Genomic DNA, 27,175 nt, shown 5'->3' with positions numbered 1-27,175 from the left:
CAGGCTATTCTGCAGGAGAAAAAGGCTTCTTCACTGGATAATTTCAAGAGAAGAAACCACAACAGGCTTTCCAGCCCAGCATCATCTCAGCCAAGACACTTCCCTGTCTCCAGCCTAGTCCCCGCTGTGCCACTCTGGGGGATGGAGGAGCTTGTGGCACACAGCTTTTGGCACTGCTGCACTGTGTGGGTTTTGAACCTGGCTTACCATGAGTGTACCTCGAGGAGCTGCACACACACACTGCATCAAGGTGGTCTGAAAAAAACTTGCAACAGAGCCGTAGCCCTTTCTCCCAAGCCAAGTCACTGGGAAACACAGGCATAGCAGTGCAGCTACATTGGTCCAGAACCGAAATTTTGGAGGAAAACCACATTTCAGTCAAATAAAGGAAATGTACTTTGAATTATTTTATTCAGGATAGTTTGGATTTATTCCTGACAATAGCTCTGGAAGGAGGAGTTTGTGACGGAAGTCTTTGGAGACAAACAATTAGAAAGAGGCAAATCAAACAACTAGTGCAAACATCCACAGGATTATGTGTCTGATAATTCACAGCAAATTGTAGAAGGGGATTTGGGCACAAAACCAAAACCTGGAAAAGCAATGTTATAAATACCTGCTGTTTGCCTGCTCAAAACAAGGACTTGTGCTTTTCCCGAGGTGCTCCCAGGCAGCATGCTCTCCCTGGGGTCGCAATGGCAAAGAGCCTCTTCTTGGCCTTGCAGGACTGGGAACAAGCCCAGGATTCCCACTGCACTCAGCCCAGACAGCCCAAACTGTCTTTTCCAGTGTGTGTTGCTTAATATATGTCAGTTGCTATTTTGGGCTTTCTAGATAATGAGCGTGGTGAAGTGTACCCAGAAGCAAAAAGCGGAAGAGCCCTCAGGATGAGTTGCCACCACCAGACCTGAAACAATCTGATGGTTATTTCTGCACCAGCTGGCACTGCCAACCAGTCTTCGAGACGAGCCCAAACAGACTTGCAGGGCAGAAATCTCGCTGGAGGTGCCAAAGGTGAGCTCAGGTATGAGCTCAGAAAAGCAAGAACTCAGGAATGGGTCCAAAAAGCTGTCTCTGGAGTGTACAGTCACGTAGGAGACTCTAGCTCTAGCTCTGACTGCCCATGCATTTGGGGGACGAGAAGTCGCAAATTCTCTCAATTCTCCCAGGTGTCCAGTACGGCCTCTGCTCTGCACATCACCAGCCTGGACCAACAAAAGCAAAGAACTGAAGACTGTGAGCTTGGAGAAGGAGTGAGACACAGCTACATGTACTGCAGGGACAGTTAACCCAGTTACTATTTCCTATTCCTGTTTATAGGAGCGTCTCACAACTCCTTAATGACAAAGTATCCCAAATGAGCACGTGAGGAACAAAGCATCTCACAGTTAATGGGAGGTTGCCTGAGCTTTGCTGCCTGCCTTATTCACAGAACATTAGGAACAAGTGAAGCATCTGGAGGAGAACAGAGACCATGTTGCAGAGGAGCCCAGGCTGCCGTCCCTCTACCTTGACTGGGACAGAGTCAGTGCAGGCCTGAGAAGGGACACCTTGACCACAGCCTACTGTAACGCACTCCTCCATAAGCCCAGGATTTTGTAAATCCTGAGAGCAGGAATTGGCCTCTGCAGAAAATCACTACAACAGGTTGACTTTGGCCACAACCTGCTTGCAGCCCATCTTGGAGTACTGCTTGCCCCCTGTAGTGTAGTAACTGAGCTGACTTGCTAAATTTTCAATATGCTTCTGGTCGGGATACAGCCCTTCTCTCCTCATCTCCTCTAGGAAGCAGTTTATGACGTGACTCTTCTCTAGAAGAACAAATGGGATGATGTCCGCAGATTTCCAGAGAGGGTGGGCATCAATCAGTACAGGCTGGATGATGCTCAGCAGTTCTTCACCTCCCCTTTGCTGATGCAGAAGCTCAGCAGATGCATTCTGGATAACAAACTTTGTTATTTCACCACCTCCTATGTTGCTTATTAAAATGTAGATGGCGTTGAGGAACTCGTTGGTTTGATTGGGTTCAAAGAATCGGCTGAGAGTATCCAGCAGGACTGGAGACATGAGTTCAACCTCATCCAGAATAAACAATGGTATCTTCTCTTCCATTTCAGCTCTTGTAACCATGTCAGAAATCTTCTTAGACAAATCTGTTTCACAAGTAAGAGGAGCCACCCCATTGGGGCAGTGATGCATAACAAAGTACTGAAGCACAAAGTCATTGTCCATGACAGAAAGAAAATGTTTGGCCAGCAGCCAGCCAACATGACTCTTCCCAACTCCTGTCGGGCCATTTAAAGAGATTACTAGAGGCTTGTTGTGTATATGGGTAGCCAGATAGTCTTTCAGTAATTCCATAATACTTTCCACAGCAACCTTCTGCCCAAATACTTCCCGGTGCATTGTTTTCTCCAAACCATCTAGGTCATATTTTTGGAGGTTATCATCCAGGTTCTCTATTGCATTGAGAATCTGGAAGAAGATAATGACAATGAGCAAGAGAAGGCAGCGTTTTGCCTTGCTCTTCTCCTCTGTTGGAAGGTATCTTTTTGTTTTGTCTGGATACAGGACTATCCTAGATTTCCTGCGATTCTTTCTCCGCCTGCATTTTTTCACAGCATACTGCTCCACAGATGTGTCAAAGGTGAAGTACTGGGAAGTTTCGAAGCTGGTCTGATTAAAGAAGGACATGGAAGGGCCATACAGGCTAGCGCGGTTCAGCGAAAGCTGCCTTTGAAACACCCTCGCATGGACAAGCTCTGAAGACTTTTCTCGAGGGAGCTCTAAATGCAGACGACTTTTCTTTTGCACCCGGTATTGTCGTCTCAGGCGGATGATTGCCCGCAAGGAAGAAGAAATAGAAGATATTTTCTTTGAAGCAGCAGGGATTTCAGTAGCCGGTAATTCTTCCCCGTCACTCTCATAGCAAGACGCCTCTCCTTTTGCATCACTCTTGGCACAGGGCATTTCCCCTTCGCCATCGCTGTCAGTGCCGGGCAGCTCTCCTTCCACACTGCTCTCAACACAAGGTGCCTCTTCTTCTGTGTTGGTCTCAGCACAGGGCATCCCTCCTTCTGCATTGCTCTCAGCACTGGACACGTCTCCTTCAGTATCGCTCTCCACACAGGGCATCTGTCCTCCCAGATCCTCTGTGGCAGAGGACACTTCTCCATCCACCTCAGAACAGGGCAGATCTCCATCCATCTCGTCCGGTTCTTACAGCCCATTCACATAATCTTCATTCTGAAAAGAAAAAAAAAAACGTAAAATTAATCTTTTTAAGCCCAGGAAGTGACCAACCACAGTGAAATTAGGCAGATATCCCACTGTCTAATGGGCAGAACAATTACCTGTAGCAATCAGCAATGGCAAGGTGGCAGAGAGAGACTTTCAGACCTAAGCTAACTTTCTGGAAGATGCTCTAGACATGCAAAACTACAGGTGAAATTCAGTGTAAATAAATGCAAATCGATGCATATCACAAAACCAACCCTGCCTTCACATACAGAAGGAAAGTTTGGAGCTGGCTGGAGCCAAAGCTGGGGGCTCTGCTACGTGCTGCCAGGAGCGAGAGGCAGGACACCGGGCAGACAGAGCCGTGCTCTGAACCAGAGCTGCCCAGTCCTGTTTCCTTACTAAATTAAATTAAAGCTAAATTAAAGCAAGACACAAAACCACACCTCTGCACCAGCATACACACACACGCACGTCCACACCCCTATAGGAAACAGTCACTCGTACACCCACAGAGACCTTTCAGGGTGTGGGAGTGTGCGCGGGAGTGACTCGCTGTGGAAACGCTCTCGCCACGCAGGTTGTGGTGGCATGGCATCTCCCGGGGGGTGGACTTCACCCAGCTGTGCCGACGAGCATGCCAGGCAGCGCCAGGCACTGCAGGCAGGGAGAGGAGGTGAGGGCAGCATCCAGCCAGCGCTCAGCCCTTGGCCCACGGCTCCCCAGGCTGCGCCCGGACGGGTTGCAGAGAACCGACGTGGTTGTGGCTAAGCCTGCCAGCAGCACATGGCTGTGGGGAGAGGAGGGGGCTGCCCCACAGCACCCTGACACTCCTAACCCCACGGTTGGTCCTTCCCTGACCCCTGTGCCCTCGCGCTCGCACCCCTGGACGTGGGGTGGCCGCTGTGTCCTTCCCAGACGAGACCCTGGAGCCGTGCAGGAAAGCGTGGGACATGAGCATCCCTGGGAATAACCATCTGCATGGAGAACGCGTGGACAAACCTTGGTCGGCAAACAAGGAGGAAGAGGAGAGGCTGTGCTCTGGCAGCGGGACGTGATGACAAGAGGCACGGGCCCAGCGGGGAAGCCCCCAGGAGAAAACAGCTCTGCAGGCCTGGAAGCAGCCACGAGGTGCAGGACCCCGCACGCAACCACCCCCACGTGCTGCAGTGCCAGGGACGGCTCCGTCCCTGCCCGGCACCAAGCTGGTGGTGGCAGAAGCTGTGTCACGGTGGGAGGGCATTTCCCCAGTGCCTCCAAACCGCAGCAGCACTGACGCAAGGGACAGTTTGCTGCTGTGACATTGCCAACCCTGAGAGCAGGAAGCCGGCACGGGCAGGGCAAGGAAAGCCGCTTTCATCAGCCGCCCAGAAAAATCAACCCTAGGTCTTGCCAAAAGCACCACGTCTCTGGGGAGGAGGAGGAGGTCCCCGAAGGGTTTGTTATTAACTCGCTTCAGCTCAGCAGGAAGTTACCAACCTGCAAAATGTCACGGTCCGGCGAAGGTTTTACTTCCCCCACCATGAGGCTGACGCAAGCAGCTGCCCGCCAGCACGTAGCGAGTGAAAGGGCGGCCGGGGAAGCTGCGTGGGGAGTTACAGGCACTGGGAAACGCTCCCGGCCACCTCCTCGCTTCACCCCGCTCCTCTCCCAGCTCCTCTGAAACGCGGGGACATGCCAAGCAAAGTCTTTGCCTCCGCCCTGGGGACAAGGTGATTTCTGGACCATGTGCCAGCAGCCGGCGCGTTGTGGGAACTGAGCCGGGGCGAGCGGCTCCCCCAGTGCTAATCGCTGACGAGCTATTGCTGTGCTGCAATTAGCCTCGAGTGCTAATTGCAGACCATATGCAGGATTTGGCCATGCCCAGAGCAAAACCAGCTGGACAAGATTCCTGCAAGCAGGCGCAGAGGTGGCACTGGGCGGGAGGGCTGGGGGCCACCACCACCCAGGATGCCACCAGCACGGATGCCACTGGGAACCCCGGGCTGTCCCCACGGCACTCTGGGGTCACACCCTCTCTTCTCCCCATCTTGCACACTGCCTTGATCACACAGTGCCTGAAGGTCCCCAAAGGCTGTCCCCAGACCAGCACCGGCCATGGTCCCCAGGGAGCAGGGACTGGGGACAGGACAACCCTCCGGGCCATCAACACAAACACACAGGGAAGCTTTCTCAGCCCCAAACCCACGCAGGTGTAGAGGGGGTTGATTAAATGCCAGGGGGATCTGTGGGAGTTTGCGGGAAAGGGTTTAGGGAGCAGACGGATGCCGGCAGGGAAGGATGAGCCATCCCGAACACTGCCCCGCAGATGCTGCCGATCGCAGCGGGGTGCTGCCCCCACCCTGCCTGCAGCCCCAGCTGAAGCACGAAGCAGTTTGGCTCCTCGCAGCTCATAGCTGACTCTCCTGCCACCACTGTGTCTGCGCGGGGAGCCCGAGGGCCCTGAAAGGCCTATGGAAAACAGCGAGGACCAAGTGCTCATTAGCCAGGAGATGCTCAAGACCCTCTTTCCCAAAAGCCAAGACCCCAAACAGCACATCCATCCCACAGCACGGGGTGCTCAACCCTCCAGATGAGCCGAGCAAGGCAGGGTGGAGGGACCAAATCCCATTCTCAGCAAGAAATCTGTCCAGTCACGCATGTAATAATCCTATTAATACCATGACTCACTTCCTAATACCTGCTGGTATTTACATAGGACTCGAATTTTGTCGAGAGCAGCCCCCACTTGCTCAGCATCAGGGCCAGGGCAGGCATCTGTGCCAGCCCGGTGGCGCTGCCAGCCTGCAGAGATGCCCTTTTGGCAGCTTAATTAGATATTTGGTGAAAACAATAGGAAAAAGAACGCAGCAATTAGGTCTGCAGTATCACAAGAGCTTGCGACACCGTTAGCCGCTGCTCTGCTCCAAGTCCGGCCACACCGCGGGAAGACTTGCACTTAGCTCTTGGAAACACTTCTGGAAAACCTCCAGTTTTCTTCCTTTAGCTCTTCCCCTAACATTTGCGTTTGTGTGTCACCCTGCTCCTACCAAAACAAGGTTTCCGCAACAGAGGAGCCTGCGTGGGCAGAGGGAGGCAGCCGGGCCGGGAGGGCAGCGGGACAGGGGCAGCCTCTGGGCAGAGGGTGTTCAGGGATAGAAAGTGCCCGGTGTGCAAGAGCCGTCAGCCCAACACCAGCTGGAGAAATATATCCCTGGTTAAAGTGCCGGCTGCTGAATCCGAGGAGAGCCTTGGAGAGGAGGGAACTGCACCCCAAACTCTGGCTCTTTGGGGTTAGCAAAGCTGCTGGGAAAAGGGACCGGCTGGAAAATCCCAAAGGCTGATCCCCTCCCCAGTGGGAAGCCAACCCCCTCCATCCAAACCTGAGCGTTTCCACGGGGAAAGCAGAGCCAAACAGCTCCCTGTAACGGGGGCCATGGATCGAGGGGGGTCAGTGGCTGGGAGCAGAAACCCTGGATGCTGGCAGATGCACCCCAAGCTGCAGCTCCCCAGGGGCACTGCTTGGAAACAGCCCGAGAAACATGGTTTGCTTCACGGCTCAAGCTCAGGGTGTGCTGACATTCACTGTCCCAAAAAAATAGAATAAGAGTGACAGCCAGGGCAATGGAAAACCCACCCCTGCCACCCCGAAAGCCTGCTTGCCATCAAACCCCACCAGCCCCGCTCCCAGCCCAAAGTTTTTGCCAGGCCCCCAAGACCGAGACCGACGGGAAGGGCAGCGAAAAGAGGAGAAGAGCCCAGAGCATCCGAAATCGGTGGGAACAGGAGGGTCCCCACAAAACTGGGGTGGTTTTTGGTGGAAAGGGGCCATTGGGGCCAAGCAGGAGGCAGTGGCGGGGATAGAGCTCAAAGTGGCCGAGGCCAAGGGGTGCCCCAGTGACCCCCTGCGGGGTGGGGAGCGGGACAGGGGAGCCGAACCAAGCACAGTTACCCGCAATGTCTCCCTCAGGGCCGGCTGCTGGCGCTCCCCTTCAGCCGCTGAGCCCAGCCTCGGACAGGCCTGCTGCTCCTCTGCCCTCCACTCTCTCATCCGTATAAAAACTCGACTGCGGAGAGGAAATGGCGAGGAGGAGTGGCCCACGGCAGCACTTCCTTCTCCCTGTGCTGCAGGACGGCCGCTGCTGGCTGGTTTTCTCTCCCCCTCTTGCTCAAAGCCCTCCTTGGCAGCTGCCGTCACGGCGGCATCGTGCAAAGAAACACGAATCCTGGGCAGCCGCAGCGGGACAGAGACAGGGCAGAGGGATGAGCTCATCACCCACGCAGCCTCGAAAGCCCTGAGTTTGGGTAAAACATCCCCACCCTCTGGGGTGTAATTAGCCAAGAGCCTGTGACCGGTAAAGGTCAAAGTGGTGATGCTGTGAAGAGGTTACTGGGGCTGACCCAGCGCTGGTGCAGCTTGGGGATGAGGTTCCTGGCCAGCAGGAAAAACAGGGAGAGCAGAAAATAGAGTGAATCTAGGAAAAAATAGTGAATCCATAAAAAAATAGTGAGCCTTGAGAAAAATAGCGAGTCCAGAGCAGTTGATTTGCCTGTCCCTGGGTAGGTGCCTGCACTGCAGCAGCTCCTGCTGCCCCTGACCGCTCCGACCCCACTGAGGTTTTTGGCCCCTTGGCAGCCCCCAGCCCTGCGACAGAGGGAGGTGGGGATGGCTGGGCCAGGCTGCACAGCCGCTGCGGGACCGACCTCTGGAAGAGGTGGTGTGGGCATCCCGAGGCCTCGCTGCACAAAAACTCCCCCCGGAAAAACCACTTCTTCCATCAGCTGTGTTAACAGAGGGAAGAAGGAAGCAGCAGGGGTTTTCCGTACCCGTCGGTGCCAAGATTCATCACGGCGGCTCCTCCTCACGTCCATCTGCAGCTCAACTTTCCTTTAGCCCTAACAAACCTGCCTTGACCCCCCTCCAACCTCTCACCTGCGCCTTCACAACCCAGCCAAGGCTTTTCCCTGAAAAACAAGCCCATTTGGCAAAGCCAGAGCAGCCCCAAAGCGACCTCTTACTGGTCTTTCCAGCTCCTAGTTTTGGATAAACCCCCAGCTGGAACCGCTCCCTGCGAGAGCAGCTGCCCAAGACCAAAAAAAGAGGAAAAAAACCCCAACTTGGAGTGTTTCAGAGCATCACAGCGCAGATCCCACCCTGGCTGCGATGCACACCAAGGTCCCTGCACGGTCCCCCCCAGCCCAGACCTGCAACATATCCCCGACCCTGTGCCAGGCAGCTGGATGTGCCTCCACTGCGGCCAGGGGGATTTGCCTAACAAATCCTTGCAAATGTGGGGATTTCTGTGTCACGAAGGCGCAGGAGCTCAGCCAGAGGACAGCCACTGGCACAGAGTGCCTGGGAGCTGCTCTCAAGGTCGGGAAGCCCTGCAGGGCTGACCCTGAGCTGGAGGTCCCCTCTGGAGGAGCTCAGGTGGATGTTTCAGGAACAGACATGAAAACAGATGTTTTTCTGGCTAATTCAGATTTTTGCAAAGGAAGAGCTCCAAAAGCATGGTTGAAAACCATTAAAAAAAAAAAAAATGCCCCCCCCAAACTGTAAAAGAAGCAATTAGAGGAGCAAGAAGCTCCCAGCCACCACCCAAGGGCTGTTAGCAAATCTCAACAGCCCAGAAAAAAATGTACTGCTGTAACTGTGAAGGAGTGTGACCTGTCCCCAGCGCCCCGTGGGCAGCTGAGGGGGCACAGGGGGTGCAGGAAGCCTCCAAAACACAGCAGAAAACCAAGGGTGCCCTGCTCATGCAATGAGGTTTCTAAACCCCTCCCAAAACGTGGGGACGGAGGGAGATGCTGGGAACCATGGTCAGGGCTGGGGGTGATGAGCTCCTGGTTACAGTGGGGACACGGGACAGACCCGTGCGGGTGCCAGGGCGATGCACGCAGGGTGATGCAGGGCTGGCACTTGCAGCTGGGGTCACCGTCACAGTGTCACCACCAACCAGCCTCCGGAATCATCAGCTCACTCTGGGGCAGCTGCCAAAAAAAAGGCCAGGGGGGGTGTCTGGGGGGAGCAGGAGGGCAGGGCAGGGGCATCGCTGACACCAAGAGGTGTCCCACATGGGGATGTCCCTCTGGGGTGGCACATCAGGGACGTGGGACAAGGGGAGCAGGACCGTGGAAAACAGCCCCTGATCATGCTCCTGGCCAAAACACACCTTGTGCTGCTGCTGCCCCTGCCACAGCCCTGGGGTGGGGGCTGTGTCCCCTCCCGCAGGGCTTTGGGGACCTCCAGCACCCCAAAGCAGAGGGAGCAGGCTGCCATGCCACTGGGTGCCATGGGGAGGGGACAGCCTCGCACCTCAAATACTGGGTTCAGTTTTGGGCCCCTCACTGCAAAAAGGCCATTGAATGACTCGAGCGTGTCCAGAGAAGGGCAACGGAGCTGGTGCAGGGTCTGGAGCACAGGTCTGATGGGGAGCGGCTGAGGGAACTGGGGGGTTTAGTCTGGAGAAGAGGAGGCTGAGGGGAGACCTCATGGCCCTCTACAACTCCCTGAAAGGAGGGTGCAGAGAGGGGGGATGAGTCTCTTGAGCCAAGGAACCAGCGCCATGACAAGAGGGAATGGCCTCAAGGGCCAGGGCAGGGTCAGACTGGCACTTAGGAAGGATTTCTTTGCAGAAGGGGTTGTTGGGCGTTGGAATGGGCTGCCCAGGGCAGGGGGGGAGTCCCCATCCCTGGAGGGGTTGAAGAGTCGGGTTGACCCAGCGCTGAGGGACCTGGTGGAGTTGGGAACAGTCAGGGTGAGGTTCATGGTTGGACTGGAGGATCTCCAAGATCTTTTCCAACCTGGATGATTCTGGGATTCTGTGACCCTGGGGAGGGGACGCATATGCAGGCAGCAGGGCAAAACGCAATTAGGGGGGCTGTATGTGGGGGGCAATGCAATGGAGTGGGGTTTGCATGGGGGGCAGTGCAATAGGGGGCTGCGTGCAGGCAGGGGGGGAGTACACTGGGGGGACCCCATGTGCAATGGGGAGGGCTGTGCACAGGGAGGGGCTGTGCAATGGGGGGGCACGTGTGGGCATCAGGGCAGGGCAATGGGGGAGCCCCGGAGGGGGGAGGCATTGCATTGGGGGGGACCACATGTGAGCAGAGCAGCGGCGGGGGGGGGGTGGGGGGGGGCATGCCTGTGCACTAGAGGTGCTGTACACATGCAGTGGGGCAGTGCAAGGGGGTGGGGGCTGTACACATGCAGGGGGGTCTAGCGCAGGGGCAGGAGGGGTGTGCTTTGGGGCCCCCCCAACCCCAGTCCCCCCCACCCACCTTGGGGCCACGAGCCCTGTGGCCTGTGCCAAGCGCCAAGGATGGGCCCCCCCAGCCAGGCCCCACACAGGGAGGAAATGGCGCTGGGCTGGATCGGGGCTGAGCAGCCGCGGGTGCCACGGCCCTTCCTGCAGAGCCACCAATGCAAATCCTGCACAAACACGGCCTGTCCCGTGGCTCTGCCCCATTGGGGCACCCGCAGGAAAAGGGCCCCCCAGGGATGGGGAGACAGTGACCTCCGAGCTGAGATTTTGATACCAGTCACTGGCTGGTACCCACGGATTTAGGTGATGGGCACCCCCCCAGTTTTGACACCCACCAGAAAACATCGCCAGAGGTTGGGGCGGCTGTATGGTCCCTTGTTGCTGGGCACCGACTTAAATGACAATTTTAGGGTTTTCCTCCATTTTTTGGCACGTAGCCTGTTTAGCCAAAACACCTCCAGGACCGATTGGTAGCAGCTGCATCCCAGACACATGCAAACACCCCCAGCCCCTCTGCTCCCTTTGGAAGCTGGAATAAGGCAACTGAACCCCTGGGGCTGGCAGATCCTTCTGGGGGGGCTGTGGGTGCCCAGACCCCAGAACGGGCCCAGGGTGAGCCCTGGCAACCCCAGGACAGAGAGTATGGGGGGTATGACCTCCATACTGGGGGGTATGCTGGTATGACCCCCAGCACTGGTCGTGCCCAGAGAAACTGCAAAAAAGGAGGAAATCTGTCAAAAAAGAAGCTATAGGCAGCTAAAAAGGTCATAGGCTTGGAGCCACCAGGAAAATGGATGTACAGATCAGATATATGCCCCATGGATGCAGGCAGGGAGCCGGCAGGGAGCAGGCAGGGAGCAGGCAGGGAGCCCCGAAACTAGAAGTGAGAGTCTGCAAGTGGAGAAGGGGAAATGGTGCTGGTGTGGGGATACAGAAACCCCCAAGCAGCCTCGTGGGCCCTGACCTCGGAGCTGGCCCCTCCTGCAGCCCCAAAAAGGGAAAAACAGAAGTATAGAATAGAATAATCCCTCGGCGTGGGGCTGCCCACGCAGACGGTGCCAGCAGCCCCTGGCAGCCATCGCCTGCAGGACCCGACCCCGCGGGGTCATTCCCAGTTCTTTTTCCGAGAATCGAGCTGCCCTTTTTGCAGCGTGGCCACCCACATCCCTGCTCCACAGCTGCATGAGCGATGGCTTGGGCTGTTGGGTGGGTTTTTTTCCTTTTATATCACCCACCTTGTGTTGATCTGCCCTGAATTTCTGCAGCTGCTCCAGCCCCTTGCTTCCACAGGGTCCCTCCGCACCGTCAGCCCTCCTGCATCCTAAAGCCGGTGTATCCGCAAGGAGCACGAACAGCAGCACGCTCGGTGTAAAACCAGCAGCAGATCAGTGACTCCCTGGGCAGGATGCGGTCCTGGGGCCGTTGAGCTGGATCCTGCACTCTTCCCAATCTCACTCTTAGCAAAAATTTCCAACCTTCGTAAGCAGCTCTGCTTTAACACATCCTAAATAACCCAAACAGTTTATCTGTGGGCCAAGGAACGTCCCCTGGAGGGACGCCGCATCCTGCTTGGGTTATCGTGGCCCTTCTAAACAGTTTATAAATAGACCAAGGTAAATGAGGGCTATGACTCGTTTTGAAGGAAAGCAAGGATTTTTATCTAATTTACTTTTTTAAAGCGATTCAAGGAGTGCTGGTCCAGGTGATCGCTCCTCAAACCCAATTTAAATTCGTTGCTTCTTTCTCCTCCAGCTGCGCTCTATTCCTACCTCACTAAAACAATTTTAAAAAAGGAAAAAAACAAAGAAAAGTGAGTTTGGCAGCTTCACCCCCTCACATGCCAGCCTTGGTGGCAGCACGGGGCCGCCAGGAAGGTCACGGTCACACCACAGGGCGCCGGCCAGGCTCAGCACCCGGGAGGCAGTGGGGTGGGTGCTGGGGCTGGCGCTGGGAGAGGGAAGGGACCAGCCACCCGTGCTGCCGCGCCTGGGAGGCTTCAGGGGCACACTGCTTTTTAAAGTGGAAAATTGGGGGGAAAAAAAAAAATGGGAAAATAATTTGGAAAAGATGGAAAGCAGCGAGTGCCCAGAGCCGTTCCTCCTACAGCGGGTGGAACAGCCCCTCCGCAGCGCCCTGCCAGGGCCGTATCGAGTCATTTCACAAGCGGTGACCAGAGAAAATCACTGTAACACTTCCCTGTGTAAAGGCGCCTTCACAGAAAGGGTTTATATCGCTCAACAAGGGTGTCTGTGAAACCCAGAGGAACTGAAGCCATTTCTAAACATCTAAGTAAAGAAATGGGATTTTACGTGCATTTTCAAGCTATAAATATTTTTTTCTTTCTTTCCTCTAAAAGTGGAAGTGATTTGCAAAGGCAAGGGACCTTTGACAGGCCTTCGCCTCGGCCAGGAAATGCAGCTCTGGCCTGAAGCAACGCGGCTGCACGGCCAATGGTGCAGGGAAGAGCCCAAAGCCCTTTCTTTTCCTCCAGCTTCTTCCATTCAGGCTGAAAAACTGCATTTCCAGCTTGTTTCAATTAATTTTAAGACTTTTACATTCCATAAAAGCTGAAGTACTCATTAAACCAGAGTTTTTCCTATTGTAACACTTTGAAACAACCACACTGCAGCTCAGCCGGTGGCTCTGGCTGGGACCTCCCGTGGAGAGAGAAGCAATTCCGGGTCCCCTCCAGCTCAGGACGGGCAAACTCATCACACCCCACGGGTCCATCCCATGGGGCAGCATCAGGGCAGCTGGGAAAAGTCAGGGCAGGAACGATGCTCATCCCGTGCCCTGCCCCGACCTCCACGGCACTGCCACGGCTTCGGGCACGGCAGGGAGGGCTGGATGCACCCCTCATCTCATCCCGGGGACGAGGTACAACTAGGGCACACTTGCTGCCCCACAGCACCTTGCCTTGGGGGTGAGGAAGCACCATGGGAGGAATATATCCACCTGCACCCATACATAAATAAATATTTTAGCATCTATACATTTTTTTGCTTCTATAAGCAAAGCAGAACCAGCCAGGGTGCTGGAGTCACTCACAGTCATGTTCCTTGCCCCAGCAGCTGGCCCCGGCTCCATCGGTGGCCGGGGACAGCCCCAGCTGCCAGCAGCCCCGCTGCAAAGCTGGCGGTTTCTTTGATCTCAAAAGATCAAAAAGAGACGTTTCCCCACCCTGTCGCAGCCGCAGGGCACCCAGACGTCCGATGGTCAGCCACGAAGCGCAGAGCGGGACGTGCCGTGGCACACCCCAGGCTCCCGCCGCCAGCAGACGCTGCCCCCGCGGCCCCGCAGCTGCCTACCTTTCCAGATGCTTCCCTGTGCTCGGTTTTCTTTCCTGAAAAATAAAACTAAACGAAATAAAACAAGAGAAGCTGTGAAACGCAGCCCTGGGGCTCTGCACCTGCAGCACATACAGGAAAGAGGTATCCTCCAGGGATGTCCACACAACCTGCCCACAACTTGCTGCCCCTCGCCCTCCCAGGGTTTTGGATGGAGCTCAGGCACTTGTGGTCTGATTTATTCAGTGGCACATCAGCATTTAAGCAAGAGCTGAGCAAGGGCACGAGCTGAGCAGCCTTTGAGGGAACGTGGAGAAGTCCCCAGGAGGTGTTTTCTGCAAGGGAAAACCCACCAGGACCTGGTGCAGGAGCAGCCAGCAGGCAGCAGAGACCTCGGCCTGGGGTTAAATGAGCTGCAGTTCAGCAGTTGTGTGTCTCATGTCCTCGACATGTGGGTCCCAGGTGTGGCTCCCAGGGATGTCCCCAGCCACATCCCATGCCAGGCACAGCGATGACGAGGCCAGTGCCATGTCCTGCCCAACCTCAAACAACAACAGATCCAGCCACGGGTCCTACCAGGGTCTGGTGGGGCTCCTCACACGTTCGGGCATGGATTTCCTTCCCCCACCTGTGGTGATTCAGGATTAGCTGCTGTTCATCTTTCTTGGCTTTACCTGGAGTAATATTCTACACATTCATGAATCGGGGGTTATTTATTGCCAGAGCCCCCACAGCACAAGGAACATTTTAAGCTTCACAACAGAACACGCCAACCAGCTCCTAGTGCCACACCACCACCAGCCTGGGGTAAAGTGCCACAGGGAAACAAGAACACGTGCTCTCACCCACAGAGGAAAAAACATAAATGTGCACAAGGGGGAGGTGAGCGCCGTACCCCACTGCCCCACAGTGTGGGACTTCCAGGCCTTTAGGCACTAAAAAACAAGGTTCAATGTTAAATAGAGGTTGTTTTCGATGTTCCACAAGTCTCTCATGCACCTGGATGCACAGCCAGGGTTGCTCCGGTGCTTTAAGTGTCTTCAGTGTCTCAATTCCAGCTGCCGCAATGCCCCTCTGCTGAATCTATTCCAGCCCAGGAGGGGAAAGACTCCGTGCACTGTGGAAACTCATTCTTTGCTTCACAGAAAACAAATTTTTAGTAAAAGCCAGATTTCCCCAGCATATTCCTCCTGATGAACAAAACCCACCCAGAAAGCAGGACTGAGGAACCCTGAATGCTGTTAATGGAGAGGGAATACAATCCTGAAACCCACTGCTTGATACCCAGGTTGGGGGCACGATGTTTCACCAACAGAGCTCAGGGATTATCCCACCTAAGTGCCACGCTGACCTCAGTGGTGTCAGTAACTCTGAAGCACACCAGGACGATGCACCCTCGAGAGCAGCAGCCAGGGTGTTGGAAGGGAGACGTGTATTCGTGCCAGAGTAAAGCAAACCTACCAGTGCCCAGATAATCCACTCACTTATCCTCCAGGACTTGCCCTGAAGAACTGCTATGTCTCATCCATCTAAAGCATTCTTCATCCCACAATAGAATTATTCCACACAATTTAGGAGTCCCAAACAAGGGTAAGCAGACCCTGGAGTCTTCCTCCCACATGAGCCAAAGGAGACAGCGTGAACACTTGCTTTTGTGTAGGGTCTTGCTCATCACAGCCAGCTGCAAGACACTGCTTCAGCCACACAGAGAGACCCAGACAGCAACTGGGGCTAACAGCCCCCCCTCCCAAAACCTCCTGGGGCTACAGATGGAGACCCAACGGAAGGGAGACAGTGCCTGGCAGACTAGGGAGTTTCCTGCCTGCCCTTTCAGCATGGGAAGGCTGATGCCAAGAGTGCTCTGCCGAGGGGAAAGAAAGGAGTTGGTACCATCTGAAAAAGGAGACTGCTGTTTTTTATTAACCAGTGAAGTGGGCCCAAACACTCACGTGTGGGAGGAAAAACAATGGGGGGAGCAGGCCCAGCCATAGCCCAGGCTGCTGCTGAGCTGTCTCCACGTGGAAAAGGACACCCTTTTGGGGAAGGGGGCACAGCAAACCCCCAGGGCAGAGAAACTACCCAGCAGGATGCGGGGAGCTGGGTGGCACTCAGGAGCTGAGCGCAGGCACGGAGAGGAAAGCAGGGATGCTCACAGTCTAGTTGCAGTTCTTGGGCAGGCGATAGACACCGCCAGAGTAGATGAGTTGCTGGTCTCGAACCTTTTTCTGAAGAAAACCCTGCAGCTCTTGTATATCGATTTCTGTCACCACTGGGCCTGTCATCACAAACATCTTCAGCATGCTGTGAATCCTCTCCAAGGACAGGCTCTCGAGGTTGGTCAGCATAGCCTGGATGTATGTCCAGAATAGCTGCAGAGGGGGACATGCAAGTAACAGTAAACCACACTGACAACTATACCATGAAGAAAAGGGGTACCTTAGCATCCTGTACCCCAAAAGCAGAGCAGGGCTGTGGCTGGCAGTAAGTTCTGTGCTCAGCCATGAGCATGTGGTCTTTAAACAGGCAATATCCAAGAACAGCATCAGGTGTTGGGACACACTGCTAGAAAGCAGGATTTGACGTGCAGTACGTGCATGACCCTCAGTGGATAAACACCAGTATGACACCTCCGTGTTGCACAGTGGCACAACACACGCACAACATGACACATGGGTAGGAAAAGCACCGGAAGTGACCAGGAACCACAACCCAGAGAAGGCAAAGGTCTAGCTGCTTGCGCAAATCCAAGTAAGTTATGACTATTTTCAAATATGAAATCGTGTCTCAGACTTTCTCTTTTTTTCAAACTGAAAAAACAGATTTAGAGATGTCCAAATGGTTGCCTGGCTCAGCAGCCCAGCACTTTTCCAGAGGGAAGGCTGCAATTCAGCACCTGCATCAATGAGCATTAATCAAGAGATATCCTCTGCAAAAAACCCTCATGCTGTGGAAAATGCAAATCCAAAGTGCAAATTGAATCCATCATCTTAATAAGATTCCCCAAAACCAAAAGCACTTTGCATTGTCCTGCCAGCTTGGCAAGCAGCCAAGACACACGGACGGGTACCTGCAGCTCTTCCTCTTTCTGGTCAGCCTGCGACGCCATGGCAGAGTCCCCCTCCTCATCGCTGTCTATCAGAACGACCTTCTCCACCTGGTCCTTCTGCTCCTCCTCAATCACAGTGAAGGTGCCTTGGGGCTCTTCACGCAGGACCCCCTGCTGCAGCCACAGCGTCATCTTCCGCTTCAGCGATGTCACAGGCACCTTCAGCACTTCGCTCAGCTCCGTCAGTGTCCACGTGCCTGCAGAGACGGCGAGTATGGGAGAACAGCGCAGGACACCCGCCCACCTGCGCGGCCGGGAGCGAGCAGCCGTGCGCAGCAGCTGCCCGAAAGCAGCCTGGGTGCTGAGCTGTGGCCCCGCTGGGTGCTGTCTCCTAGCAGAGCTGGTTGAGCCCGGTGGTAGATCCAAGCCCACAGACCAGGTCTTGGTGCTGCTGCCAGAGCTCTCAGAGCCTTCAGGCACCTGAGGACCACGGCCCTCCCACCCGCCCACGGGAAGGGCACAGACACGGGTGGTAACGCCGAGTCTCTGCCACTCACTCTTGGTCTGGAAGTGCAGAATGATGGCAGCATGCACGGGAGAGACGGACAGGGAGAGGGTGCGATCTGCCAGCTCCACCTCCAAGCTCACCAGGCCCAGGTGGTACTTCCAGTTCAGGGTCCTCATGGCCTGGAAAAGGGGGAAGCAGCCGTTCACAGCAGATCTTCTACCAGGAACCACTAAGTGCTGCATTACTGCAAATGCCCCTCTACCACGAGGGCCAGCCGCAGTCACAGAATCACAGAATCATCTCAGTTGGAAAAGACCTCCAGTCCAACCATGAACCTCACCCTGACCGTTCCCAACTCCACCAGATCCCTCAGCGCTGGGTCAACCCGACTCTTCAACCCCTCCAGGGATGGGGACTCCCCCCCTGCCCTGGGCAGCCCATTCCAACGCCCAACAACCCCTTCTGCAAAGAAATCCTTCCTAAGAGCCAGTCTGACCCTGCCCTGGCGCAGCTTGAGGCCATTCCCTCTTGTCCTGGCGCTGGTTCCTTGGCTCAAGAGACTCATCCCCCCCCTCTGCACCCTCCTTTCAGGGAGTTGTAGAGGGCCATGAGGTCTCCCCTCAGCCTCCTCTTTCCTAACTGCAATCACTGTGATGACCCAGGCACCCCATAAAGAGACAAACCCTTCTTTTGGCAATAGCTAAGCTAGCGCAGCTTCTAACCCTGATTCAAAGCTGAAGGACTTGGGGATTCCACCATAACAGCGTGGTGTACTAGCAGCTAAAATTTAAGGCATGTTAAAAACCATGCTATATAACAAAGTCTGCACAGCATACATCTCTTTTAAGGATGGTTAAGGTTGTCTCACCTTTAATTTTTCATACTTCTTGGAGTAGGCTTCCATGGCTTCCTTCACCTGCTCCGGAAGCTCTAGCTTCTCCTCTTTCAGCGGTGGCCAAAACTCACTCGACAGGATAACGGCAACAAGGCTGAACGGTGGCCTCTCCTCCTCTGGGAGCTTCTCTTCCTCATCACGAATGTTGGCATTAATGCGTCGCGAGTCAGCCATATCCTGGAAAAAGCAGAGGAAGCTAAAGCAGCTCCTTCTCTTCCAAGTCAGTGCTAACTCTTAGTAAAGGAGAAGCTTAAACTGTCTAGTGCTGTCTCCAAATGATGATGATGGTGACGTTGGAAAGGATATGATCATGTGTGTCTACTAGAAAGTCTCCTACATACCCAGAAACATTTGTGGGGAGGTTGAGGAAGAACTTACAACTCAACAACAGCCTACACTGGAGTCCCTCCAGGCCTGTGCTCTTCCCACAGCGCTCCAAGTGAATTAAATCCAGAAACCCAACCCTAGAGGTGCTGGAAGAGCCCAGCTCTTCAGTGCCAGAATACTGCACTGCAGGAAAGGCAGGTGAGACAACAGCACCAGAGCAACCCAGCATCAGCAACCCAGCCCACAGGGCTTAAAAAACAGACAGGATTTTGAATGCAGTTTTGCCTGTCACAAATCAGCCTCCTCACTGGCATTTTGGGAACCCCACTTTCCTAAAAGAACATTTTTGGGTCATCCTCAAGTCCCTCCCCTTCCCCAGTGAGCTCAAACACCCCGGACTTGAATTTAAAAAAAAAAGAAGTTACTTTTAACATGACTTCACAATAGTGCATCTGAGCTTCACCAAACCGCAGCTTCAGCAGCTCCACGTTGCGGATCTCCCTGATAAGAGAAACAGCTCAGACACGGCTCCCTCAGACAGATGAGCCTGGCTTGGCCTCCACCCCTTGCAACACAGCCGAAAAAGGAGCCCCCCTCCTAGGAAGCCTTGCAAGGTGCATTATCTGAACAGGACGCTTCCTGGCATCTAAGTGAGGAACAGTCACTTCCTCTGTGGGCCAGCAGCTCTCTGAAGACCCTCCCATCCCGTCCATTTGGACGAGCACAGCACCTAGCCATTCCCCTCGACGACACAGCACGCCCTCAGCACTTGGCGAGCCACTTGCCTGAGACTGCCCGTCCTAGACGTGGCTCACACTGGCTGCGTTTCACAGAAAGGAAAACCACTGCAACTGTTGAATCAAGAGACATAGCTGGGTTGCAACTGAGGTTTCCTGATGCTTCATCCCTTTTTCTTACTTTGACACTTTCTGCTGACCCTAAGCAGCCTGTGCAGGTTGTGGGGGTCACTAGAAGACATGGGATGGAGCTAAGAGCGTATCGGTGCCTCCAATTTCCTACATGCTGCCCTATTAGTGCAAGCCCAGGGCAGGACTGTGCGGGAAGCAGCCAAGAAGAGGTGAGTGCATGAAATTCTAGATGAAAACCCAAAGCTGCAGAGAAAATGGCCAAAACCATTCCTGGCTCCAGAAACAGCCGTTCGTAGGACCAAGTCTGAAGCACACCTTTATCAGGTGATTTTACCATGGAAAATTCCTGGCTGAACATGAGCCAGCAGTGTGCCCAGGTGGCCAAGAAGGCCAATGGTATCCTGGCTTGAATCAGCAATAGCGTGGCCAGCAGGGACAGGGAAGGGATCTTCCCCCTGGACTTGGCACTGGGGAGGCCGCCCCTCGATGAGTGGGTTCAGTTTTGGGCCCCTCACTCCAAAAAGGCCATTGAATGACTCGAGCGTGTCCAGAGAAGGGCAACGGAGCTGGTGCAGGGTCTGGAGCACAGGTCTGATGGGGAGCGGCTGAGGGAACTGGGGGGGTTTAGTCTGGAGAAGAGGAGGCTGAGGGGAGACCTCATGGCCCTCTGCAACTCCCTGAAAGGAGGGTGCAGAGAGGGGGGATGAGTCTCTTGAGCCAAGGAACCAGCGCCAGGACAAGAGGGAATGGCCTCAAGCTGCGCCAGGGCAGGGTCAGACTGGCTCTTAGGAAGGATTTCTTTGCAGAAGGGGTTGTTGGGCGTTGGAATGGGCTGCCCAGGGCAGGGGGGGAGTCCCCATCCCTGGAGGGGTTGAAGAGTCGGGTTGACCCAGCGCTGAGGGACCTGGTGGAGTTGGGAACGGTCAGTGTGAGGTTCATGGTTGGACTGGAGGATCTCCAAGATCTTTTCCAATCTGGATGATTCTGTGGAAAGGTCTGGGGTGGGGCGTTTGAACCTCACCTCTCAGCACTGTAGTTGAACTGATGTAGTAGGCGGTCAGCCAGAAGTGTGCGGTATTCGTTGATAAACAGGTCCTTGCTGCCATAGATGCTCACCAGCAGGCTGATGATGTCCGAGGACCGACGCTTGGAACTTGATTTTCCTAGTGAAATCCAGCAGACAACAGTGTGAGATTAACAGAGACCTGCCGCAGCCCAGCTCAGCTCTGGAGGACGAGGAGCTGAGCTGCTCAGGACTACAGCCCACCGGGGAAAACTGCAGGCTGTCAGGACTTCTGGTCTTGGCATCTAACCTGGATCTGCATCAACCGGGTCAGGAACCCAGTCCCCCGGTTCCGAGATGTCATCATCACTCTCCTGGCCGTTCTCCAGGGTCACCGGGTCAGCTTTTGAGAGCTCGTTTGCAAGATCACCAGAGCCCTCAGCATCCCCTGTGAGACCGGCCACAATCTGCCGCACCGTGTCTTCCCGAGTCCTGCCAACAGGTAAGAGAAACAGCAAGTGGAGGGAAGGGGAGGGAAAGGGGATGCTTAAGACCACCCTGCAAGCCTCTTACCTCAGATACTTCCTGATGGGCTCACAGGCGACCTCCAGGATAACCATAGAGGGGTCAAGCTCCCGCAAGGCCTTGATGGCCGAGATATACAGAGTGATGATGTCGGATGTGTTGACTCCTACAGGAGAGGGCAGAAGCAGTCAGAGCCCCAGAGCACAGACTAAGAGCTTGGAAGCAAGGAGCCTGGCTGCTCCGACCCCTCTGTTCAATCTACGGAGTCGGAGGTGAAGGGCTTGCTGCCCTGCTGCCCCAGCCAAAGGGAGAGATTGGATCTGTATGTCTGAGAAACCAGTTCCAACCATGAACACAGGCTCAGAGACTACTATAAATCAGCTGAGCCCAGATTTCGCTTCAGGAGCTCAGGCCACACACAGCAGAGAAGCCTTTTACTCACCTGGACCAAAGCTAAACTTCCAGCTCAGCTTCTCACCATACTGCAGAAATGAGGCAAGAAGGGGCTGGGATATAATGAGCTACTGCTGCCCACACATGCTCCAACACAGAGCGCATGTGATGTGCACAGCCTGGTTGCCTCTCACTCTTTAAACATGAAATCAGGTGATGGCTCCCAGTAGATCCCCAGTCATGCCCAGGATCACAGAATCCCAGAATCATCTCAGTTGGAAAAGACCTTGAAGCTCCTCCAGTCCAACCATGAACCTCATACTGACCGTTCCCAACTCCACCAGATCCCTCAGCGCTGGGTCAACCCGACTCTTCAACCCCTCCAGGGATGGGGACTCCCCCCCTGCCCTGGGCAGCCCATTCCAACGCCCAACAACCCCTTCTGCAAAGAAATCCTTCCTAAGAGCCAGTCTGACCCTGCCCTGGCGCAGCTTGAGGCCATTCCCTCTTGTCCTGGCGCTGGTTCCTTGGCTCAAGAGACTCATCCCCCCTCTCTGCACCCTCCTTTCAGGGAGTTGTAGCGGGTCATGAGGTCTCCCCTCAGCCTCCTCTTCTCCACACTAAACCCCCCCAGTCCCCTCAGCCGCTCCCCATCAGACCTGTGCTCCAGACCCTGCACCAGCTCCGTTGCCCTTACAGTGTTATGACATAGGCAGGGATGTAAAACCCACCAGGATGCAGAAGTCGCATTTCCAGAGCACTTTTCAGGGAGCTGAGCAGCTGCTGCCTCTGATTAGTCCTTTCCAGGCAGAACTTGAGGTCCTCCACAGCAGGCTTAGACTCTGGGAAATCTAGAAACCAAGCAGGGATTAGAAACAGTGCCATGCTCTGTGGGAAGGCAAGAGGAGACAGCGTGGCACGTCAGGAGATGGAGACAGCTCTATCATTCGTGCAATCCACGTCCAAGAGTGAATGAACGCTGAACGGGTCACACCTACCTCGAATAATGCTGAAGAGCTCTTCGATGCGCATGCTGGCGTAGATGCGGTAGAAGAACCTTTGGACATGGCACCGCCAGCGCTTCAAGGTGCCGCTGGCTTCTGGAGAGGAGCGTGCCAAGGGACCATCTTGCAGAAAAACCCTGCTGAGCCAGCCTATCACCTTCTCAATCCACTGCACAGAGAGGGAGAGCACAGAGATGGTGAACACCACAGCTGGACGCGCAACCACGTCCCACACTTCCCCCATCACCAGGCAGCTACCGCAGCAAGCAGAAACGAGCAGCTAGCCAAGGACAGCACTACCCCCAGCTGCTCTCCAAACGCTCCCTGGCCTGGGTCATAGCCAGGGAAAGCCTAGCTGAAAGACTATGAATTTAACTAAAGATACAGGATATAGACTACGCAATGTGTACGAGAGGGGCTGACTGAGGACTGTACATAGACACTGGGCTCCAAAAAGTATAGGGTATATTCAAAAACTTGCAGACTAGTCTATTCTTGCAGAATTCAATTCCATTCTGTACTTGCAGAACTATTCTTTTTATGAGAATATGAGCAAATTACCCATCACACCATCCTTGGCCCAAAATTTCTATGATTCCTGAAATCAATGAAGAGTAAGCAAGCCATCCCAAGGACTCACAGACATACTCTTACCAACTAAACTCGGGCACTTGAAACCAAGACCTCAAAAACCAGCCTAGTCACTGAATAATAAAGTAAAAGCCTGAACAGAGAGTATCCAAAGGTTAATTTTTTATATTTGAGATTTAATTTTCTACAGAGAAATGTGTACTTGTCAAACTTCAAATGCGTTCAACTACAATATCCAGACATTCAAAAGAAATGCTTTTTTAAAATTTTATTTTTCCTTTAAGGTGGCAAACGTGTAGCACTTCCTGGGATAGTATTTGAGTATTAATAGCTAATAAATTATTAATCTTTTTTGATAACTGGATTTGGACAGCCTGAAACAAAAATGCTATGTACAGATCTGGTTTGATTATGTTAATTTTTAATAATCTACTCAACTGAGGAAACACTGAAGGAATGTACAAGTTCTGCTAATTACAAGGCAGGACAAACCTGAGAACTAGAGAACACCTGGGTATCAATCTGGGCAAAACTGTGGAAAAGCTGATAAAGAATTGTCCTAAAGAACAAAAGGAAAAGACCATAACTGATGCAAAGCAACTCAATTTCACGGAGTACAGTTATCACCAAACCAACCCATTCTTCCCCAGGGGTTTATCTTCCCTGAGTGCTCCTGCTACAGCCTGATTAGCGACCGACACTCCACACCGCTGATGATGTGTCTGAAAAGGGGGTTTGCTGTCAGCACTTGTACTTTTACCAAGCTGTTTCTCAGACTTCTCCTATTTTACCTTTAGCTCGCCAGGCTTCTGCTTTTTTGCCTTTTTTTGAAATATCTTCCCAATTTGGATACCAGTTCTACTTCTTTTTTTTTTTAACTGTCTCTTCCTAAGTCTGGCACGTTCCAATACTCCGTGGCCAAACACGCTGATGTTTCTGGAGAGGTGGGAGCAAGGGGACCTTGGGCAAGGTCTGACAAGCGGAATGCAGTTGCATTTTCTCCGGTGCCCTTAAAATGCCCTTAAACAATCTCCAGGTCATCCGAAAGCATTTCACACTAGGTCCAACAAAGAAAGTGTTGCGCAGCAACTAAAAGGAAGTATATACAAAATGACTGCCAATGTTTGCAGATGACAAAAATGGCCGGTGTGGCAAACAGCAAGGAAACCATAGAGAGTGGTCTGGTTTGCATGGCAACCTGGCTTCATGCATTGTTCTTCAACGCAGGCAAAGGCAAGGTCACACACCGAGGAACAAAGAGTGCAGGGCAAGCCTGCAGAGCCAGGAGTGTATCCCAGAACAGCCATAACCCAGAGAAGAATTTTATTTTACAGTCATACTGAGTAAATATCCCAAGACAAACTCAGTTTAAGGTAGCAACAAAACAACTGGGTAGTTCCAAGGAAGGATTTTAATTCTGTGTGTGGCCCACTGGTGAGATCAGTACCAGAGTATAATCTCCCATCCTTGCTTCCTATTTTAAAAGGGTGCTGAAAAATTGGAAAGAGGACAGAAAGCAGCCACACAAATTCTAATTACAGGCCCACCTACACACAGGGAGGGTCCTCTGCAGGCTAGGCAGCACTAGTTGTTCTTGTAGTTTGTAAAACAGAACCACAGAAATTCCTCACTACCAGGGACATCTCCAGGTGAAATACAGGGGTCTGTTATGCACCGGCCAGAGCAAACCTTCCCCTCTCGCATAAATCAAAATGGGGAGTTTTAACCACCTCTTCTGCCAGGGACGGTGGATTCATAACCCAGGACCAGGTGTTTTCAGGTGGAACCTGCTTTTAGCCTGAGCTGCTAAACCAGTAAGAGGAGCAGCTGCACATCTCCAAAGGAAGGGTCCTTGCTGCCCGCACACCTTCCTTACCTCCTGGAACTCATTCAGGAAGGAGTGCTCGTATTCCCCCCTGCATCTCTGCTCCATCCTCTCCTCGATCATCCGGTGCAAGATGGTCGTGACAGCATCGGCACTCACTCTCTCCAGCAAATTCAGCCGGCGGCTACAGACACAGACAGGGACCCGATTCAGAGCGTACAGAAGCAAAGGTACAAGCAAATAAAGAAAACCTAACTAGCTGAAGGCACCTTCCTCCCCATATGCTCCACAGATGCAGGTCTAGCTCTTACTTTAAGTGCTTTGATAGCCCACATAGATGCACTACATATATAACACATGACACTACTGCTATCCCATCTTCCTTAGAAACATTATTTTCTAGCCATCAAAAGCTTTTCCATTTAGAAGAGTTTGCTTCTTTGAGGACAGAAGGCCTTAGAGCAAGAGGCAGATATTCTTATATCCAGGGAGAGGAACTTTCTGTCTAAAGATCTGCTCTAGTTCAACCACCAGTTGGGAACCAGCTGCAGAAACCCCGTGCCAAGTTCTCTACCCGGTACCACAACACAGCCTGACCTCACGTGTAACTCTTCCTGTTTTCAGATATCAAGAAAACCTGCTGCTGCTCCCCATCCGGACCATCTGCTTGTTCTGAGTGACAGCCACCACCCCATAAGCTACGTACAGGATGTCATTGAGCTGCTGAAACTGCTCCATGGCTTTGGGGCACCAGCACTGCTCTCTCCTGCTGCTGCAGCCTGCGCACAGCGGGCTCTCTCCTCCGCCCTCCTCCGTATCACTCTCCTGCTCGGTCTCGCTCATGCTGCTCTCGCACTCGTTGGTTCCATCTTCTCCTTTCTTCCACTGCCGCATGTATATCCTGAAAGTGCGGCTGTAGAACTGCTGGATCATCTCCTGGAAGGATTTGGTAGTGGAGAAGAAAAGGATAGCTTTGAACATGGTGTAGACCTTCTCCTGCAGCATCTGAGCGCCTGTCCCCAGGAGCAAGCCTGCCCTGGTCCACCTCTCCAGCAGCTCCAGGCTGTTCAGGTAGGGGTCCAGGCGGCACTTGAGAAGACAAAACGCGTCCAGGAGGAGCGAGGAGCACTGGGGCTCCTCGGCCGTGTTTTCATACTGGCTGATGCAGTTCCAGAACTCAGGACCTATATTTGCCTGAAGGTCCGTCTGCAGCACCTCGATGAACCACTCCTCCACCACCGAGTGCAGGTCGTAACAGCGCAGCACGTCCAGGGCTGCCCGCAGGTCGCCATCCTTCAGCGGCCCCGCGGCCTCCGACCTCGGCGCGGCCTGAGGAGCGGAGGGGACACGGAGTCAAGCGCAGGGACCGACCACTCGGGGACCTGCGGCACAAGAGACCCCAAAGCGTCCCAAAGAGCGGGGCCCAACCGCACGCGGGCTCCGCTGTCGCACGGCACCAGAGACCTGTCGGGGTCTCCGGCACTGAGCACCCACCTCCCCGGGCTGGCACCCGCTGCTGGCCCACGGGCTAGCGGGAGCGCCACGAGCCACCCTGGGGTCCCCGAGACACCAGGCTCTGGGGCAGAACCCGCCCTGGCCGGTGTGGGCTCGCAGGGAGCGGAGCTGCAGTTTTGTGCCGCGCTGCTGCGATGGGGCACAGGGGCACGGCTGGCCCCGCACGGCCCCTCTCGGCCGCCCCCCCCCGAGCACCGCAGCGCCAGGTCCCCCATTCCCCACCGGCAGCTGCCCCTGCCCCGGGCAGCACCGAAACCCGCGCCCAGAGCGGAGGGACCGGCCAGGCCGGGGCTGCCTCAGCCACCCCGGGGCGAGGGCGCGGAACCGGAGGCCGGCGGGGTCGGGGCCTGCCCCGGGCCCACGGGGGCGGCCGGAGCCGGCCGGGCCCAGAGACCCGCGGGCGGCGGCGTGAGGGGAGCGGGGAGCGGCGCGTCCCCCCCCGGCCCTCCCGGCCCTCCCCGCTCACCAGCCCCAGGGCGGCGGGCGGCACCAGGGCGGTGCTGAGCGTGTGCCAGGCGGCCGAGAGCCCCGCGCCCGCCGGCGGCTCCATGCGGGCCGCGCCGCAGGAAGAGGCGGAGCGCGGCGATGAGCGGGCCGGGGGCCGCGCTGCGGGGGCACGACGCGGAGCTGCGGGAGGGTGAGCGGGGCCGGGGCCGGCGGCGGGGCGCGGGCCGGGGCCGGGGCTGACGGGCCGGTACCGCGCAGGGCTGGCGGAGCTGCGCGCCCGGCGGGAGGAGCTGAGCGGGCGGATCCGGGCGGAGGAGGCGGAGCGCGGGCGGCTGCAGGCCCGGATCGCGGCGCTGAGCGAGCGGCTGGCCCGCACCAGCGAGAGCCTGGCGGGGCACCTGGTCGCCCGCGGCGAGCTCGACAGGACCATCGCCGAGACCGAGGCGGCCTACAGCAAGG

The 27,175-nt window shown here is 54.8% G+C and overlaps 2 protein-coding genes across 2 annotated transcripts; both read right to left on the bottom strand.

Moving 5' to 3' along the window:
* Positions 1-392: 392 nt before the first annotated feature.
* On the bottom strand, positions 393-7,466 carry TOR4A (torsin family 4 member A). Its single transcript, XM_074891440.1, has 2 exons — positions 7,169-7,466; positions 393-3,246 (listed from the first exon to the last, which is right to left on the bottom strand). Exon 2 carries the CDS (start codon positions 3,205-3,207, stop codon positions 1,639-1,641), a length of 1,569 nt encoding a protein of 522 aa, XP_074747541.1. The 5' UTR covers positions 3,208-3,246; positions 7,169-7,466; the 3' UTR covers positions 393-1,638.
* An 8,196-nt stretch (positions 7,467-15,662) lies between these two features.
* Positions 15,663-27,174, bottom strand: ANAPC2 (anaphase promoting complex subunit 2). Its single transcript, XM_074891465.1, has 13 exons — positions 26,736-27,174; positions 25,461-26,083; positions 24,806-24,938; positions 22,333-22,507; positions 22,066-22,185; positions 20,990-21,107; positions 20,727-20,908; positions 20,435-20,576; positions 18,970-19,045; positions 18,191-18,394; positions 17,372-17,501; positions 16,836-17,071; positions 15,663-16,137 (listed from the first exon to the last, which is right to left on the bottom strand). Exons 1-13 carry the CDS (start codon positions 27,144-27,146, stop codon positions 15,925-15,927), a joined length of 2,763 nt encoding a protein of 920 aa, XP_074747566.1. The 5' UTR covers positions 27,147-27,174; the 3' UTR covers positions 15,663-15,924.
* Between the last annotated feature and the right edge of the window lies 1 nt (position 27,175).

This window comes from Strix uralensis, chromosome 21 (genome assembly GCF_047716275.1).
Source record: "Strix uralensis isolate ZFMK-TIS-50842 chromosome 21, bStrUra1, whole genome shotgun sequence".
Classification (NCBI taxonomy): Eukaryota; Metazoa; Chordata; class Aves; order Strigiformes; family Strigidae; genus Strix; species Strix uralensis.
Note: the sequence above shows the minus strand (reverse complement) of the source record. Positions and strands in the feature narration are given on the sequence as shown.